The sequence below is a fragment of the Pleurodeles waltl genome, chromosome 7 (genome assembly GCF_031143425.1).
Source record: "Pleurodeles waltl isolate 20211129_DDA chromosome 7, aPleWal1.hap1.20221129, whole genome shotgun sequence".
NCBI lineage: Eukaryota > Metazoa > Chordata > Amphibia > Caudata > Salamandridae > Pleurodeles > Pleurodeles waltl.
Window position 1 is genome coordinate 510,874,917 of NC_090446.1, and position 18,933 is coordinate 510,893,849.

General features: G+C 42.8%; 1 protein-coding gene across 1 annotated transcript in view; it reads right to left on the minus strand.

The window, feature by feature from the left end:
- The window catches only part of LOC138304282 (putative DBH-like monooxygenase protein 2), a 312,423-nt gene that overhangs the window by 182,244 nt on the left and 111,246 nt on the right, over positions 1-18,933 (minus strand). Inside the window, exon 7 of the mRNA XM_069244214.1 lies at positions 17,392-17,558. Coding sequence (XP_069100315.1) covers positions 17,392-17,558 — 167 coding nt within the window. The remainder of the gene's footprint in view (positions 1-17,391; positions 17,559-18,933) is intronic.

Below are 18,933 nucleotides of genomic sequence, written 5' to 3' on the forward strand. Positions count from 1 at the left end.
AGCTCTTCCTAGAGCACAGGTTTAGAATGATCCTGAAACCTGAGGGCCTGTTATATGTTTTGTGGGTCAGGGGCAAAAAGGCCTTGCCATCTGTGCCACGTACAGACGCACCATTATGGTCATCAATTGTAAAAACTCTCAGTTATAGAGATAGGGATGCTATTCTGCAAGCAAGTTGCATGTCTACAGACCCCAAATTTGATGGTCCGGTAACAATTTCCCAGACTACACACTGAGCATCCAGATGTTCTAACAATCATTTGCAGTGGTGAAACAAAAACTATAAATCAGTTGTATGATAGAACCATGCTTGCCATTATCATGCATGCTTTTACAACCCCATCATTACAACGTATGCGTCTTCACCACGCATGTCGTTTCACCTAATAACTTTTACCACACATATGCATTTATCATGCATGCCTTTACAATGAAAATTTTGTTGTAAAGCATGCTTAGTAAAGGTATGTGTGTGGTAAAGGTTAAGCGGTAAGTATAAACCATATATTAATATACACAGATGCATACATGTAAATGTATATATGTGTGTGTACATATATTTATAATAATACCGTTGCCACCCAAAAACCTATACTCACTTTAAACCCTAAAAAACCCTTACCACCCAAAAACAATACCCCCACCTTATCCCTAAAAACCCTTATGACCCATACCCACCCTAAACTCTAAAAAAAATCCCCTTGCCACCCAAAAACCTGTTTTCACCCTAAAACTTAAAAATACCCTTTCCACCTAAAAACCCATACTCACCCTAAGCCCTAAAGATACCCTAATATATATATATATTTATATATATATATATATATATATATATATATATATATATATATATATATATATATGGATATATATGTACCTAACACTTAATAATTACCTGAGAAATACTTACATTAATCTGTAAATCTTTTACAACGAATATGCCTGCACCATTCATGCCTTTACAACAACATTTGTTGTAAAGGCATGCATGGTAAAGTCATATTCTTTGTAAACTTCTGTGTCTAGGGACTGCAAACTCATGGAAATGTAGAAGCTCTGATCCTGTTAAATCTTGCCAATTTTGCCCAGGTGAAGTTGAAACGGTTAAATATATTGTTTTATTTTGTCCAGGCTACAGGAGGAGATGGATATTGCATCTCTTTCTCAATCTGGGCTGAGAGAGTATAAGGTGTGAATAAAGTTCTTAGAAGTGACATTAGACAATGCATTATTTTTGATGTTTCTAGGTATTTATCGTCCACCTGGAAGCTTTCACAGAGCCTGAACCCTTTTTTTTTTATACATGTATTTTAATGGTTTTATCTGTTTTATGGTCTGTTTTAATGTTTTTAATGGTGATTCTTTTAAAATGTATCTATGAATTTTATTTACGCTCTTCAATGGCCTCTGGCCGAAATAAAGACTTTTTGAATCTTGTAAAATCCTGAGTGGTAAAGGCATGTGTTGTAAAGCATGTGTAGTAATGGCAGGCATGGTTCCGGCCTCATTGTAATTTTGTTTTCCATATAAGCCATAGACCTGAAATATGTCACTGTTCCCTGAAATATTAAAAGTGCTACATGGGGGGAAGTCCCACTTTTTCATTTCACTGGAGAAGGACTGGGACCGGCCTAAACCCTGGGGACGCACTTCCGCACATGTCCAACAGACAGTAATGTTTGCTTCTGGGCTCCACTGGACCAGATCATTGATGAGATGACCCTACAGAGGTTATAGGACCAGGCAGTCAGATCCTCAAGTGGTGGTCAGATAAGATGGGACAAGTGTATTGGACGATGGGCAGGAAGCTGGACCGGGGTCCCAAATCCAGAAGGATATAGTGGCATATTCTGTGGCAGACTCAATAGAAGTAGCAGTTGACAAGACACCTGAGAACCCTGGGAGCTAATGGGTGCTTTTCCTATGGAAATTAATTGCTTTATGGGTTAGTGGTGTTGTTTGACATATGAGAGGGATGATGACAAAGGGAAAAGTTTACAGTCAATACTTCTGATGCCACCAGCTAGTGGTGGCCGGCTACCGACCACATGTGGGGAGCAGAATTGATGTCCTGAGAGCATTGGAATAAGGGAATGTAGTCTCACATTTTCTTTTTTTCTTCTTGCTCTTTGTTTTGGTCCTTTTGTTAGATGGGTCTGGTTGTAGGCCCTCTTTTTATGTGTAGTGAGAATAAGTTAGTGGACTTAAATAGTAGTTCCAGGGAGACAATGTCTAACTGCTCTCCTGGACTGCGTGGTTTGTGGCCTTTAGGCTGCTGGTTGCGACCCCTGAGTTATCACTCATTATGGTAGTTCAGTTGATACAGTAGTCATGTAAGTTAGGCAAGGGTGGTGTAATAACTAGGGGCCAGATGTAGGAAACGATTTGCGACTCGCAAACGGCAAAAATTGCCGTTTGCGAGTCGCAAATGTGAGTTTCCTATGCAGAAATGCATTTTGCGAGTCGGGACCGACTCGCAAAATGCATTTCCGACTCGCAAATAGGAAGGGGTGTTCCCTTCCTATTTGCGAGTCTGAGTGGTATGCAATACCATTTGCGACCGCGTACACGGTCGCAAATGGCATCGCAGTTACCATCCACTTCAAGTGGATGGTAACCCACTCGCAAATTGGAAGGGGTCCCCATGGGACCCCTTCCACTTTGTGACTGGACCCACAAATATTTTTTCAGGGCAGTGAGTGGTCCAAGGGAACACTCCCTGCCCTGAAAAAATACCGAAACTAAAAAACTGCTTTATTTAAAAGCAGTCACGAACATGGAGGTCTTCTGACGACAGCAGGCCTCTATGTTTGCGAGTGCCTATACTCGCTATGGGGCCGCAATTTGAGACCCACCTCATGAATATTCATGAGGTGGGTCATTGCGACCCCATAGCGAGTTGCAGTCGGTGTCTGAGACACCATACTGCATACCAATTTGCGAGGTGCAAAGTGCGAGTCGCATGGACTCGCACTTTGCACCTCGCAAATTTTAAAGTTGCTACATCTGGCCCTAGATCTTGAGCAATTGGGCAAACACAATTGATCAGCAATGTTCAGTGTTTGCTCAAGGACTAGGTGGTTGGAGACGGGAAAAGGTTTGTGTTATACAGCAACATTGATGGGTGATACACAAATGACTGTAGCCAGGTCTTCTATTTAAGGCTGGACTGGTCAGTGGACTGCGGGACTGAAGTAATGGGACATAGTCCTCATGAAGGGCACATGATGAAAAGGGTTGATTGGCCCTTTAAAAATGGCCACATGGCATAAACGTGGCTTTAATAATTTTATGAACTGATATAGAGTCCATAAGTTTCTAAGGTGAGAATAGATCTGTATTGCATTTCTCCAAGAAACTCCTCTGCTGAAAGTGGAAGAACAAAGGCTGTGAAAAAATGGAGGGGACAGCTATACTCTTCCTGTTTTTCAAATTATGCACATGGGGTGGTGATGTGGTTGGCCCTGATGTACCCTTTCAGTTGAAGTATCCGGAGACAAATGTTGAGGGTAGATTTATTTTGTTATCCAGGGTGTTGGCTGGGTCTCAAAAATGCCTGGTGAATATGTGTTCTACTAATACAGATAATAACGTCTTGAATGAAATTCAGAGAAAAAACCTTTACAATAAAGAAGTGTCCAAATTATCTGGACTGGAGAATTTAATTGTATGTTGGATGTCCAATTAGACAGACAACTGTCCAGAATGGGTACAAACCCATTAACTGAGGTAACGGAAAACCTTAACTGTACAGATGTTCTGTGTGCATTATACATAGGACAGCAGGAGTTTTCATGCCATTCTGCTGTGCATAGCACGAATAGGAGGATGCAACGCTGTTTGGTTACATTGGAACACTGCTAGAACTGGCATTATAAAGTACGTGAAAAGGGTTCTTTCTGATCATGCCCTGTTAATGGTGGAGTATTCTATAAGAAGAGGTATGCACTGCATGCCCCCTGGAGGCACCTGGAAGCTCTTCAGGATTCTGTGTTCCAGTCAGATTTGCAGATGTTATTTCTGCAGTTCTGAGCTGAATAGGACTTCAACGGACACAAAAGGGAATGAGTGGGAGACTCTTAAAGTGGTGCTCAGGGGGAAGTGTCCAACCAAGATTTACAGAGATGACAGCAACTTCACCGGGAAGTGACAGATAGTGAGAATAAGCTGGATTGGCTGTAAAGACAGGTCACTGATGATGCTTAAAGTGATGCTGCTTTACTGCCCATGAGACACAAGGTGGCAGACATATGGGGCAAACTAGATTGCTCTACTAGGTGAGAATAGAGGCAAAGGCTACACAGAGAAGATGACAAAAGTGGATGACTATTGCCCTGGCTCTAAAAGAGGAATAACCTATCCTCCTGATGGTAGCTTTGACCAGCCTGGATGACTTGGTGGTGTCAACACAATTAGGCATTAAGGAGACATTCACATCTAGCCTCATTATGTACAAATGCCATTACTCAACCTGAAGAATGAATGATGAGCTTCCTGGGTTTGCTAAAGATTACTGGGATTTCTGTGGACCAGTAGGATGATTTAGATACAGAATTACAAGGGTAGGAGCTTCTGTAGTCCATAAAGGCACTGTTTAGGTGCAGGACCCCAGGGCCAATGGACTCCCATCAGAGTTTTATCACACTTTCTTATCCCATATCTCTGAAAGGTTACCCTGTGCTTAATGAAGATGAGGATATCGGCAAACTCTGACCATCTGTTAGAGAGGCCATAATAACCATGGTTATAAAGGCAGGCAAGGACCCCATGGACCCAGGTTCATACAGATCCCAGTCCATGGTTAATGTGGAAGCTAAGGTTCTGTCCAATGTGTTGGTGTCTCAACTATTCCATGTGGTGACTTCCCTAATCCATGAGGATCAATGTATCTTTTTGCCTGAAAGGGGAACACATGAATTTCTGGAAACTCTCACATGTGATGCACATGACTAAAGACACAGAGATGGACTGCATCCTTGTGGCGCTTAATATCGAGAAAGCCTTTGAAGTGTAGCCTGAAAGTATCTAAGGTTAATGTTGAGTATCTTGGGCTCAGTTGGGTAAACTTACTGTATACATCCCCTACAGTCTGGGTGCTGACTAGAGGACTAGTGTCACAGGGGTGGGAAATTAAAAGCTGAACAAGGTACGGATGCCCCCTGCCACCCTGCTGTTTGCATCGGTGGTGGAACCACTTGCAATATACCTGAGATGTGAACTGCTGGAGTGGGGAATATAAGTTGGGAATACTGTTCATAAAGTTTCAATGCAAACAGATAACACTTAATAAATTTGCACCATGGACATCCTCACATACTCTGATAAAAGTGCCGGACAGCTTTGGAGATGCCTTTGGTCTCTTCATAAACAAATGCAAATCTGTTCTCTTGCTCCTGGCTGGTCAGGTTTGGAGGGGAGCTGACAGATTTCTCCAAAGTATGCCTGCCCTGGGAGTAACAGATTGTGGAATACAGTCCCGGTTTTAGTTATGGGCAGAATAGCAATTAGCAAAATGGGATTTCTCTCACACTGCTTATATACCCTTCAGAACTCAGTGTGTTTGATATTAAGATTGACCTTCCTAGATTATATAGCTTCCTGATTTCACTAATGCGGGCAGGCAAGAGGAGCAGGGTTAGTGTTAAGACTTCGAAGTTAGATAGCGAACTGATTGACCAGAGATTACCAGATATACAACTTTATTACTTCACCTGACTCCTACAATATACATCTATCTGGAATGATGAAGGACAGTCCTGGGAAAAGAGGTTGTTGGTTGGCACGATGGGTGAACAGGAGCTCCTTGCACACCTTATGTGTGGTACTCATGTGCCAGAAGGTGTCCTTTTACAGTCTGACTGGCACAACCAAGGAAACAGTAACCAAGGGTTTACTATGTGCTTTTTCAGCAGTCTAAATTTCTATAGCCTGTTGATGTGAGAGTGAATGTGTTATCATTAGCACAACAGAAAATATTTCATGCACTTGGACAAACATTAATTCTTTCTCAATATCCTTAAGTTAGTGTCTCTGACTTTTTTTTCCTGGTCTGTGAATATGTGAGTACATCCAAGCACTATTGGGGTTGGCAGAGTTGGTGTTTCTTACTAAATAGATCTTTAGGTGCTAGGCCTAAAACACAAAGGGCCTCATTTACAAGGAACTGGCACATTAGCTCCGATAGGTCAGTTTCCTTGTGTCACCATGCACCCCCCATAACAACACTATGGTAGCGCTGTATTAATAATACATTGCACCATGGTGCTTGTTATCACAACTGCGTCAACATTTTTTTCACAGTTGTGGCACTTTGCTGAACTAGTGTCAAAAATGTTGACACTAGTCCAGCAAAGCTCATGGAGGCCCACTGAAAAGAGCGATAGCATCAGTTTAATGTCTGCCAGGTGTTAAAAAATGATGCTAAAATGGCACAGTAAAATCTTGTAGATTTCACTGGGCCATGATTTTGGGGCTCCCGACGGGGGAATGCCTCCCTTGCATACATTATACCTGGCACAGATATAATATGGCTCAAGGGTTTACGAACTGGCGCAATGGTGTGGGGTGAGGGACTGTTTATGCCACTTTAGAGTAAAAACAAATGACACTATGGTGGCACAAGGTGCTTGTAAATGAGCCCCAAAGTTGCTCCTAAGCCTTCACGATGATCCAAGTAGAAATGGACGAGAAGTAGGATGAGCCTAGCTACAGTACTAAAGACTATATTATGAGCCATGAAGATCAGAATGTCCATCCAGGGTTGTAGGAAAAAAATATCAAAATATCTGTAAAAAACATTTTACGGATCGAAGTGGGAATTAAAAAAATAGAAATAAACAAAAGATATTACAGAATGAGAACAATATCAGTATCCACATTATATAATGTTCATGATGACTAAATTATCTCAACATTTGCATAATCTTGAAAGTGAAAGATAGTATCCCAATCAAACAGTTAAAAGAATACTTGAATGAGTCAGCAACGTTTGTAAACATACACTGTTTACAACCTAAACAATTCATTTTTTTTTTGTTTTAATTAGCAAAGATTCTACCCGGGCACTAGATTCATATTACATTATACAAGGTCACATTCATGTGTTTTTTAGGTACCGGGAGATTAAGGGCCTGATTCAGACCCTGGCGGCCGGTGACCGCCAGGGTCACCGGCCACGGGAGCACGGCTGACAGACCGGCGGTGCTCCAAAGGGCATTCTGACCACGGCGGTTCTGCCGCGGCCAGAAAGGGTAAACCGGCGGTCTCCCGCCGGTTTACCGCTGCCCTTGGAATCCCACATGGCGGCGCAGCTTGCTGCACCGCCATGGGGGATTCTGACACCCCCTACCGCCATCCTGTTCCTGGCGGTTCGCCCGCCAGGAACAGGATGGCGCTAGGGGGTGCCGCGGGGCCCCTGGCATGGGCACGGCAGGGGCCCCGTAAGAGGGCCCCACTGTGTATTTCAGTGTCTGCCTAGCAGACACTGAAATACGCGACGGGTGCAAACTGCACCCGTCGCACATGCCCACTCCGCCGGCTCCATTCGGAGCCGGCTTCCTCGTGGGAGGGGTTTCCCGCTGGGCTGGCGGGCGGCCTTCTGGCGGTCGCCCGCCAGCCCAGCGGGAAAGCTAGAATGGCCTCCGCGGTCTTTCGACCGCGGAGCGGCCATATGGCGGTTCCCTCCAGGCGGGCGGTGACCGCCGCCTGCCGGGGTCAAAATGACCCCCTAAGTGATTTGCCAAGTATCGTGGGATGTTGAGCCGACGCTGAGACTCGAACCTGGTTGGCCAGTCGGTGGGTGCGCCTGGGATGCCATACCCTCTTCCTTTCATGAATGCACTATTTGTGTACACCGAAACAGGCAGAGAAGCTAATGAAGCTCTCTGCAGCTGCAGCCAGATGAAAGTCAACTGAGAGCTGGACCACCGCCGAAGCAGAAGGGTCAAATAAAGAATTAATATAAGGGATGTCAGTGCAGAGTGAGAAAGCGCCCTCTCCAGGTAGTCACCACGCACCTCCCCTGCACTTATAGCACTTTGGGCAGTATTCTTGCGGTCTTTGGCCTTCAGGTCCTATATTCATGTCTTTTCGATACCTGAGGGTTTTCACGCATCAAGGCTTAGAAGCAGGTCATATCAGTAGAGCGCCAGCAGCACTTGTTATAAGCCTAGAGAAAGCTGTCCATGAGATGTTCCGCAAGCTTGAAGGAAGTTCCAGTATATATCTCCTAGATCCAGCAGTTGGGCCATGACCCACTGTCAGTTTGAGTAGGTGGATCCTCTAAGGTACAAAAGAGCAATGTATAAAGCTGGGACATTGACTGCCTTCTCTGACAGGTTTCTAGCAAGATCTTCTTCCCACAATGCAGAGTGTGGGTCACTGTCTACAAGCAGATAACCAAGTCCATCTTGTGGGTGCTGCTCTGGTGGTAAATCCCCTAGTTAGAGACATCGCTCTCCCCGTACTCTTCCCCTGAATTACTGGTTCAGATATGGAAAAGGATTTTGAGGCCTCAGTTTAGGAAATAACTATGTTGACAAATAGGCCAAGGTAGTAGCCTATCATTAATTTCTTTGGTGTCAGCAACAATAAAGTGAAAAATATACTGAGCATGCTATCTGAACTGCACATTCTTTAACCATCCGCTGAGCTTTTTTCACTTTCTTTTGAACTGTAGCGAACCGTTCATGCCAAACATTTATAAGTGCCAATGTCTTGTTTTTTACTAAGGCAATAAACCCAATAAACGTACTTTACCCAGGCTAAAATTGTCAATTTGAGGACCTTTTTCTAGCATGTTGTTCACTACTCTGTAGAATAACAAGAAATCTGGACGATACTGCTGTGCATATAGATGGTAGCTGATACTAATGCCAGAGAAAACCTTACAAAAGATGGAATGGAATAGACCCGGAGTAAATATGAGTCGGCAGACAAATTTCAAACATCTACATCTGCTACTTTTAAGGTAAGGGAGAGGCCTTAATTTAGAGCCAAAAGCGCTGTGCAATATTGACTCAAGCTGCACCTCAGTGATGGGCTCCAGGCCAACAATGGTGAAACACATCTGGTGATGCTTGAGGCCCAGTTTAGAAATTATATGGTCTAGCACAAGCTTCTTCAACGAGCAGCTCGTGCGCTACTGGCAGCTCTCCTGTTACCTCTAAGTAGCTCTCCTGCAAGGAACCCAGGTTATTCCATTAGAAGATTTTGTTTGGTTAAATTATTAGAAGCATAACAAAATTGAAAAGTGTTCAATTGAATGTATCTCAGGCAAACTCTCATAATTTCCAAACATTTTTAATGCTGACATGTGAGTAATGGCTGATGTGTATTACCCATTTAGAAGCATTTTCAAATTGAGAAAGCCTTTTTTACATTCTGATGACAATGCTGCACTGAGATGATCATTGTTGGTAATCTTGCATATGATGGCCAGCGCTGTAATCTTGTCAGATGTGGTCATTATCACAACATTAATATTAGTAGGTCGGGATGACTTTAGTCTAATTACAGAAGAGGCTGGAGATCCCTGGTCTACCCATTCAGACAGGCCTATACTTTTTGAAGCAGACTGACACGATTTACACATAGATGCTCCCAGAATAATTACCACCAGGGTTCAACTGAATTGAAACTTCCATCCATCCATTTTGTTCTGGTAAAAAGACTACCCGTATCTTATATATATTGACGTGATAAACTATATTTTCACTTTGTTTTGACTTGGGTAAGAAATAATATTTGTATAATTGCACTCCAAGAGAGAGTTCAATGTATAATTGTCAAAGGTTGCTGGGGTGAATTGGGGGTCAGGGGCTAATGGGCCCAACTGTGAATGTAAAGGTTGTTTGCTTCTCTTGTCCCATGGTCTGACCTCCTAAATTCTGGAAAGTGGGTCAAGTAAATCTCCTTCAGCACGTTCCTTTCATTGGTAGCAATAGAGAGCATTCATTAGTTTCTCAGTGAGGTCCTGTGGGAGGTAATCATGCTAAGAGTGCAATAATCATACAACAGCACAATAAATGAATATCCAGTCCCATGCTTCTCTTTTAAGAAAGAAAGGTACTTTCATGCACACTAGTGCACAGTAGAACGAAATATTACACATCATCTCAACAAAATGGAATTTAGTGTTCTTGGGTTTTATGCACAGTGCTGTGCCTATATATACTATCTCCATCAATACTCGCCCTGGAGCCCGACTCAGCCCGGGTCTAGGTGGGGCACCTCTCTTTGGAGTAAGACATGTTAGCATGAAAATGTCTCAGATGCAGTTATCACTCCTGATGTTAAATAGCTCACTTTCTACTGCTTAGTCAGAGTTTTTAGCCTTACCAAGTGGGACTAACCAGTCCTTGTTGAATCTGTTGGCTGCCATCTCTCTCCTGAGAGGAGATAGGCCATATAGCAGCCTTATTTGTGCACATGCTATGTCTGGTGGGCCCGCAATCTGGCACTGTGCCCAGCATGGGCAGAATAGCTAGTCCTGGGTCATTCAGTCACAACTGAACGTCTGATGCATTTTGTAGCGGTCAGGGACTTTGGCAACAATCACAGGTGCAACCTCTTCCAGTGATTCGTGACGTAGGCAGCTGTACCTCTACATGGGAAACAGCCTTTAGAATGCAGTAATTAGCATGCAGTATCTTTACCACCCATTATACCACACAAATGTTTACCACGCACATGCCTTTACCAAGCATTAAAGGTCTATTTAAGGTAAGTATAAGTGTGTGTGTGTGTATATAGTTAGACTTATTCCACCAGTACCGCTGTGTTCAGAGATACTGGTGGAGTGAGTCAATGCATACTTTCAGAAAACCATCAGAAACACGCAGAGAATTATTTGACTTGAAGTAAATATCTGCAGTCTACCAAGACGAGCAACAGAAAGAGGGACCTGGTGGTTGAGCGTCGGGGATTGTCGTGTCGGAGGATGCGCCATTGCTGGACTGACTCCCGAGGGTAAGTGCTGACACAGGCATTGCGATTGTCAGCATTTACTGTGGCAGCTGAGGGTACAGACTTGTAATTCTGATTAGCAAAGCGGCATGCAAAGAAGTTGCAGCGGGCATGTTTGATCATGGGACACAAGCGGCAACAACCTCTGACACAGATACAAGCACAAAAAGTGCCATAAACACCTTGACAGATAAATTCAAAGACCTAGCGAAGTTATATGAGAGAGAGACTCTAAAAGGGTGGGAAGAGATCTCACTACAGCGGTACCTAGGTGTTGATAGGGTACCTTCTGGATTGCAAATTTATGCTATATACTCATACGAAAACCAAATGCATTACGACTTAATGAGTGGGCAGAACATATGACAGCATCTTCCAAAGGAACATTACAAATTCTTGTGAAATAAGCATGGAGTGATACAGAAAAGCTTTTGAAAGAAATCCAGCAAATAGAAGATGAAATTGAAAAGCATCTCGACAAGAGTAGGTTGGAAAACCTAAGGCAATTGATGAAGTAATGACTAGCAACGTATGAAGAGGACATTAAACAAAGGAAGTAGAGGAAATTTAAAGAGACAAGAAGGATTATGAGTTTGGGCGGGTATTAACCTTTGCAAGGAAATTTGATGCCCCAAGAAGGGAAATGGCTAGATCCAGGATCTTGCACCAACAGAACCAAAGGAAACACCTGAATCAGCGGTTGGAACCAACACAGACTTCTCTGAAAGGCAATGCTAAAGTACTCTGAGGTTACCAGGTGGCCCTTTTTTCACGAATACTAAATAATCAGAAAGACGTGTCAAAAAACATTGCAAAGGAATAGACCCCTGCAAATCAGAGACATAGAAGAATGAGACGGGGTACAGGAGGGAGCCATAGAAGCAACAGACATGAGAACACCGAAGATAACCAGGACCAAACGGGGAGGCAAGACAAATTGACTGGAGATGATCATAAACATAACTGAAAGAAATGTAACAGAAGCTCAATTATTTGTCTTGAAATTGGGACTATCACTTTGTTCTACCACAAAGCTTAGCTATTCACAAACAAGAATTAATGTCTTTAAATTTGTGAGGAAATTGAAGCCATGAAAATTACATTAGCTTAAGCCGAGGGATTTGAATGACCTTGAGCATTCCTGAGGAATGACCTACTGATATTTTAATTGAGGATGATTTGGAAATTTTACTAACACTACAGAATTTCCAATAAGAATTACCACTCAATTTACAACAGAATGGCGAAATGATAATCAGAACCTCAGAAAAAAGTGGGAATTAAACAATGGAACAGCACCAGTGACTTTAAACCAAAATCCAAGCTTTTGTCTCAGACAAAACACGATTCAGTTGATACTTTTCATGAAATTGTGAGCCAAGAACTAGAAAAACTATGACACAAAAGAACGGGATTGAACAGCACAGTTTAACCAAAAATCATTAATGAGCCTTGATGATTTAAAAAAATTATGATGAAATTATAGTGAAGTGCTCGGATAGGGGCAAAATGTAGCCTTTATTACAAAAGATTACTATCACCAGAAGTGATGCAACAATTAAGCAATCATACCTATTATGAATCAATAACCAAGGAATCATACATTCAAAGTACAAGGAACTTTTATGATCTGTTAGATCATTGGATGTATAAAGTAATGCTGGACACAGATGAATATCAATTTATGAAGTGTGTTGTCCACAGACACCAACTTTCTATCACCTCCCAAAAGTACATATGCATGCGACCCATACCCCTGGCCGTCTGATAATTTCCTACAAAGGACGTTTATCAGAGAATGTCAGTATACATTGACTTTTACCTCTTTCCTTATGTGAAATCCTTAAGCTCATACAATCAAGATACAAAGGACTTCTTAACCTGGATACAGACCATCAACTGGGAAGCTGAATTTCTCATGATTACTATGGACATTACTAGTTCATAAACTAGTATTGATCAGACAGAGGAAATGAAAGCTGGGGAGTTCTTTCTCAAGAGCAGAGCCCTCAAGTACTTTCAGCATAACAAGATCCTGATGCAATTTGTTAATTATTGCCTTGCTAACAACATTTTCATGGTTGCAGGACAATGTTACAGGCAGATACAAGGGAGGGCTATGGGCACCTGCTTCAACCCCCAGCTACGCAAATCTTTTCATGGAATGGTGGGAGAAGCAGGTGGTTTGGTCGGAACCGAATGAGTTGTGGAGAAATCGGGTGATACTGTAGGCTGGATAAACTGATGATTTGTTTCTAATTTGGAAAGGGAATAGGACATCAGCTGGTGAGTACATAGCCAAATTAAATGATAATACAAAAAATCCACACTTCACTAGTTGTATTAGTTCACAAGAAGTTGTCACCTTTTTAGACCTTAGGGTATTTACACAGGAAAACAGGATTTGCACTACATTGCATAGAAAGGAGACAGCTGCAAAAATTCCCTCTTGCATGCCAGAAGTAATCATCTCCAGAAACAGAAGCAAAGCATAACGTACGGGGAATTATTGGGCATGAAACGCAATTGTACATGGGAGAGTGAATTTAATGTGGCAGTGGATGACACAGTTAAGAGATTTAGATCTTGGGGGTGCTCCACTAAGGTGCTGGATATTGCAAACCCGAAGATGCATTCAATTAAATGAGAGAAATTATTACAAGAGAAACCTAAAAGGGAGGAGGTCCCTAGAATAAGGCTTATCACAGATTTAAAAAAAAAATTGTGGAGCAACTGGCATATTTTAAAGTCCGCCAACATCCTAGGCCCATGTATATCCAGACACCCATTAGTGACCTATAGAGAAAGCACCTACCTAAATGATCTGTTGGTGTACAATCATTTTAGCACCATCCCAGAAATCCAACCAAGATTTAGGAGGATTTTTTCCATCTACTAAATGCAAGGTGTGCAAATATAGCCGAAAAGTGAGGCAATTCACAATACCAGGCCAGGTCAAACCTACCAGGATAAAATTCACTATGAGTTGCAGTACTACTTACACTGTGTACTGCCTGATATGCCTATCTGGGAAACAATATATCAGCTGTACAATTCATCCCACAAAAAAACACATTTTGGAACATATGCAGGCAATAACTAACAAAAATGCCACATCTCCCGTAGCAAGACACTACAAGTTACACAACAGTAGCAACAGGGATCTGATCCACTACTTTTGCGTTGACAGGGTCCCCGCCGGGGAATGAGGGGAGGACCGTACCCTTACCCTTAGGAGACTTGAGTCCAAGTACATAATTGAACTACAAAGATACTCAGGTTCTCAATAGTGACGAGTACTTAGCCACCCACCTAGGTGTTTAATATTTGCCTAAACCCAGCACATGTCCCCGGGAAATTAATGTTACTAATGGAGGACTTTTTAGGTGCATAATTATGAATGAAACTTCAATATTATTTTTATCCATTTTATTTTTATGTTTTCATTGGTAAAGGAACTATGAATAGTCCTCGGTGTAATTAGTGGATTTATACCAAGAGTTAAAAAGCATGACTTTATTGTAAGTTGCCATCATAGGTTTGTGAATGTTATGACTCACCTGGGATGATGTGATGGCAATGAATCTCAGGAGATATAATTATTGTTGAATTTATTCATGATGACTGATATGATTCATTGGATGATTCTACAAGCCTAGAGTTTTTACTGATAAGCATATTGATTGTCACGAGTAACTAGCCTTTTCAAGGTGCTATTATGTGGTATATACCCAGGGATTGGTTCATGTGATGAGCTAACTATGTATATTACTCTAATATGTGAGAAGTTAATTATGAACCATTTGACAACACCTTTACCTCGCCTTCTACCTGCATTGATCATGCTAATTTTGATACAGTGTATTTCCAAATACGGGGGTAGTTGGAATGATGCCAAAAAAGTCAGCTATGGGGTTATTTCAGATACAGCTATCCCAAAAATGATGAAATCCATGAATTTTCAGTAATTCGCCAATTCATGCCTATTTAAGGCATAATTATGGAGTATTTTCATTATTTATTATTTCATTTTGACACTGTAATTTTGAAATTGAAATGTGCACTTATGTTATTTATTAGTGAACTTTCCCAAATGTACCCCATCGGGAATCACTTTCATGCCGCCTTCTATGTATATTAGTACCTAGTGGTGGTCACCCCTAGGTAGTTGTAGTTAGGACCTAGTTTCTATAGAAAAAGCACTTTTCTACTTGCCTGTATCTTTGGTGCCGACTGAGGAATCTTCACAAAATTGTCCAAAAAAAATCACCAGTCACGTTACTTGCTGTCTGGAAAGTTTTGGGTTGATCCGTCAAACAGAGGCTGAGAAAAATGAGTGGGGGGTCCCAAAATGTGTTTTCACCATTCATTTTTCCATAGGGATTTTGAACAGCGATAGCGCTAAAACCACTAGAGAGAATTACACCAAATTCGCAGAATGGTAGGTCTTGGCCCAGAGAGCGACCTTTTTGTTATTTGGTGTAAACCTGTTCAGTAGTTTTAAAGAAATCAAAGAAAATCCAAATTTGTATATACAGAGACACGACAAAACCCAGACCCCTGCAGCCCCAGGGACCACCACCTCGCCAGGACTTTCAAGAATTGTAAAAGGAGTGACACCCACCCCCCCCCCCCCTTCAGGCCTGGGGACCACTACCTCCTCAGGGCTTTACTGTAAATCTATGTGGGACCTTCCCCAGCAGTCCCAGCGAATGCAACCTCTCCCGGTCTTTAATCTAATTCTATGTGGGCTGGCCGTTCATACCCCTCCCCCAAGCAGCCCCAGGGACCACCACCTCCCAGGCAAACACAAAAAAATAAAAAGGGGGTCCATTTCAGACCCCTGCAGCTCCGGGGACCACCACCTCCCCAGTGCTCTTTTTGTTAGAGGGGCTGTGTGACTGCCCTCGAGGAGTCACATATGGGCCTGGGGACCTAACACCCCACCGCCTTCCCCTTGCCAGCTCCTGCTGTCTCCCAGGGTGCCCACCCCCGGAACATCACTGTTTGCTGTGGATTGGAGCCAGTTTTGACAACTGCTGCCAAGCCACAGCAAACACTCTGCTCCAATGAAAGGACAGCTGTCAAACAGCTCTCCCTTTAGCGGAGCAGAGGTCTCCTCTGTCTGGCTGCCTGCCTGCGAAGATGCAGGCAGGGAGACAAAAGAAACAGCTCTCACAGAGAGGGAGCTGCTAAAGCAGCCCCCTCTCTGTGACAGCAATGTTGGGTCCCACAAGAGGTGGGGAGCCAGCTGAGACATTGAGACTGAGTGCCCTGAGGGGCACCCAGGTCACATGGCTGGGCCCCAGAGGATGGGGTCCCCAGGGTCAAGATTGGCCCTGGGGAGGGGGCCCACACAGCCGCCCTCCCTAAAAAAAAGTAAATAATTAGGCTGGGCCCCAGGGGTTAGGGTCTGTGGGGCCAAGATTAGCCTAGGGAGGGGGGCCACTCAGCCCCTCCCCCCAAAAAAATGAGGCTAAACCTCACAGGATGGGATCCCCAGGGCCGAGATTGGCCTGGGAAGAGGGACAGCATGGCTCCCCTCACCCCCGAAAATTAAATGTTTAGGCCAGGCCCTGGGGGATGGGATCCCCAGGGCTGAGATTGGCTTGGGGTGGGGCACGCAGCCCCACTCCACCCCAAAAAATTAAATATATACACTGGGCCCCGGAGGAGTGGATCCCCAGGCCAATATCAGCCTGAGGAGGGAGGTCATGCATGATTGAGTTGTTATAGGGGTTGGCCGCAGTGACTCGGCACAGGCTTGTGTTGTTATAGGGTTTGGCTGCTCATTACTCTGGCTCAGGTACAAATACATCATGCATGCACCCTACAGACTACACACATACTCTCATGACACAGATGCAGGATGTCAGATCTAGAATCTGGAAAAGCTCATAAAAGTGTGAATGTGCAGGCATGGACTAGTAGGCCTCCACTCTAGTGACACAGAAAAATGGTATGGTCAGAACTATGGATTCACATAACATGGTATACCGTGACAACCTCTCTATGGACTAAACCTTCAACAGTGATAGTAGTCCATTGAGTTTGAATGAGGGCACCCTTGGTGAGCTCTTACAGGTCACAGGACAATTCCAGGACTTTAATCATATTAAAAGACATGCCTAGGCCTCTGCACAAGTGTGAGATTAGCATGATTCTTGGGCCAAAATCAAATCTCTGGACACTAGATGCACACAATTGAACACACAAGGTAGGGAAACACAAATGTTCACCATGCAAGGTACATTCCTGTTACAACATTCATGTAAAACATGTAAGTGGTCAGTATAATTATTATGTCTGTGCTCTGACCTCAGTGGCTTCAAATCATTTCCCGCTTTTTAGGAAATAAAACATACATGAATGATTTGGCTCCAGGAACAAAATGAAGGTGCTCACCAATTGGTGCCATACACTTACCTTTGTGAAGTTGCCTATCTTGCACAATCCATATGTTTTAAAGGACTCAACCTTGGGTGGAATGAAGAGGCTATTCGTAATTGTAGGGCCCACCTCCAGGATTCCTGCATCATATTTCCGGACCTCTGAGGTGTAGTAGAGACGCATTCCTGAATTGTCTTGGGTCCCTGCAAATAAGCCAAGACATGAAGTTAGTAAAAAGGGTAGCTAATGCAAGCTTAAGTGATGTTGGTAAATTGTGTCTTAAATAATGAAAGACAAGGCATGCAAATGTGGTGGATAAGATAACGCCGGTCTAGAGTGAAATAATGGTTAAATGTGTCTTTCAGTTAATGAAGACGATAGATGAGATTATGAAAGACACATGATACTAGCAAAGAAAGCAATCTTGGGCAATGGTATCCCACAGCCCTGGAAGACTAAATCAGAGGTAATGAGGTACAGAATTCTAGTGTGGTCAATTGCACTTATCACATAGACCCCCACTTATAGTCCCAAAAGACAATAAACAAGAGGTGAAAGTATCATCAATGGTACTTTGTACCAGTGGATGACTACACATAAGGTGTAACTACACATAAGGTGCAACTTGCCTTGTATTCCTGGAAGACTATGTATGAGGTTATAAATGACAGATAATGCTAGTGAAAATGCCACTGAACAATGGTGTTGTATAGTTACAAAAAAACACAAGGTAAAGACAGACAGACAGATAATGTGGAGTTGTGGTACCCAGAGTGTTATAGTTCCAAAGGATCATAAATGAGGTTAGAAATGTCTATAATGTTGACCTATAGTTTGCCATTGGTTAATTGTGTGTCATGGTCATGAAAGACATACACAACATTGAAGGACTGATATTTCTGCCAAGGAATGACAACAGTCGTGTGTATCTTATGGTCATAAACAGCCACACAATGTCACAAAGGATAATTAAAGACACCACCAAAGTCTTTCAGATGGCAAAAGTTTAGAAAAAATCTCAAACTTTTTTCATATGTTTACATCATTTGATGATTTACTTAAACTCCTCCAATACCTGTTGCTACAGGTTTGCATGGCTCTAAAGATCCGATTACCCGTTGTTTCCAAATGCTTGATGGGACACAGGGCCACAACCAGCACTTTCTAAACTTTATTTAGATGTCCAAAGAGACATTTCTGTAAAATGTCTACTGCCTTCCCCTTTTAAATTGTAGGGTCAGCCATGATTCACATTGGGTGAGACACCACTCCAATTGTCTAAACTCTGTTACAGTAGGATACAGTCAGTCACAGACAGCCATGGAGTTGTTGGGACAGTCTCAAAAGCAAACAAGCATTTGCAATGCAATGGGGCTCGCGTTTGCTCGTGTTAGAGTTATTAGCATTGTACATTCCTAACTAGACTTTTCTTGCCACATAAATTTAAAATGAAAAGTAAAATAGTTGACATAAGAGAGCTGATTCAAAGCTCTATGCCGCAGTGAGCATGAGCGCGAAGGAGAGACACAAAGGGAAGAAGCCCTTGAGAAGAGACTGCACTACCTCGAGTTGTGTAAA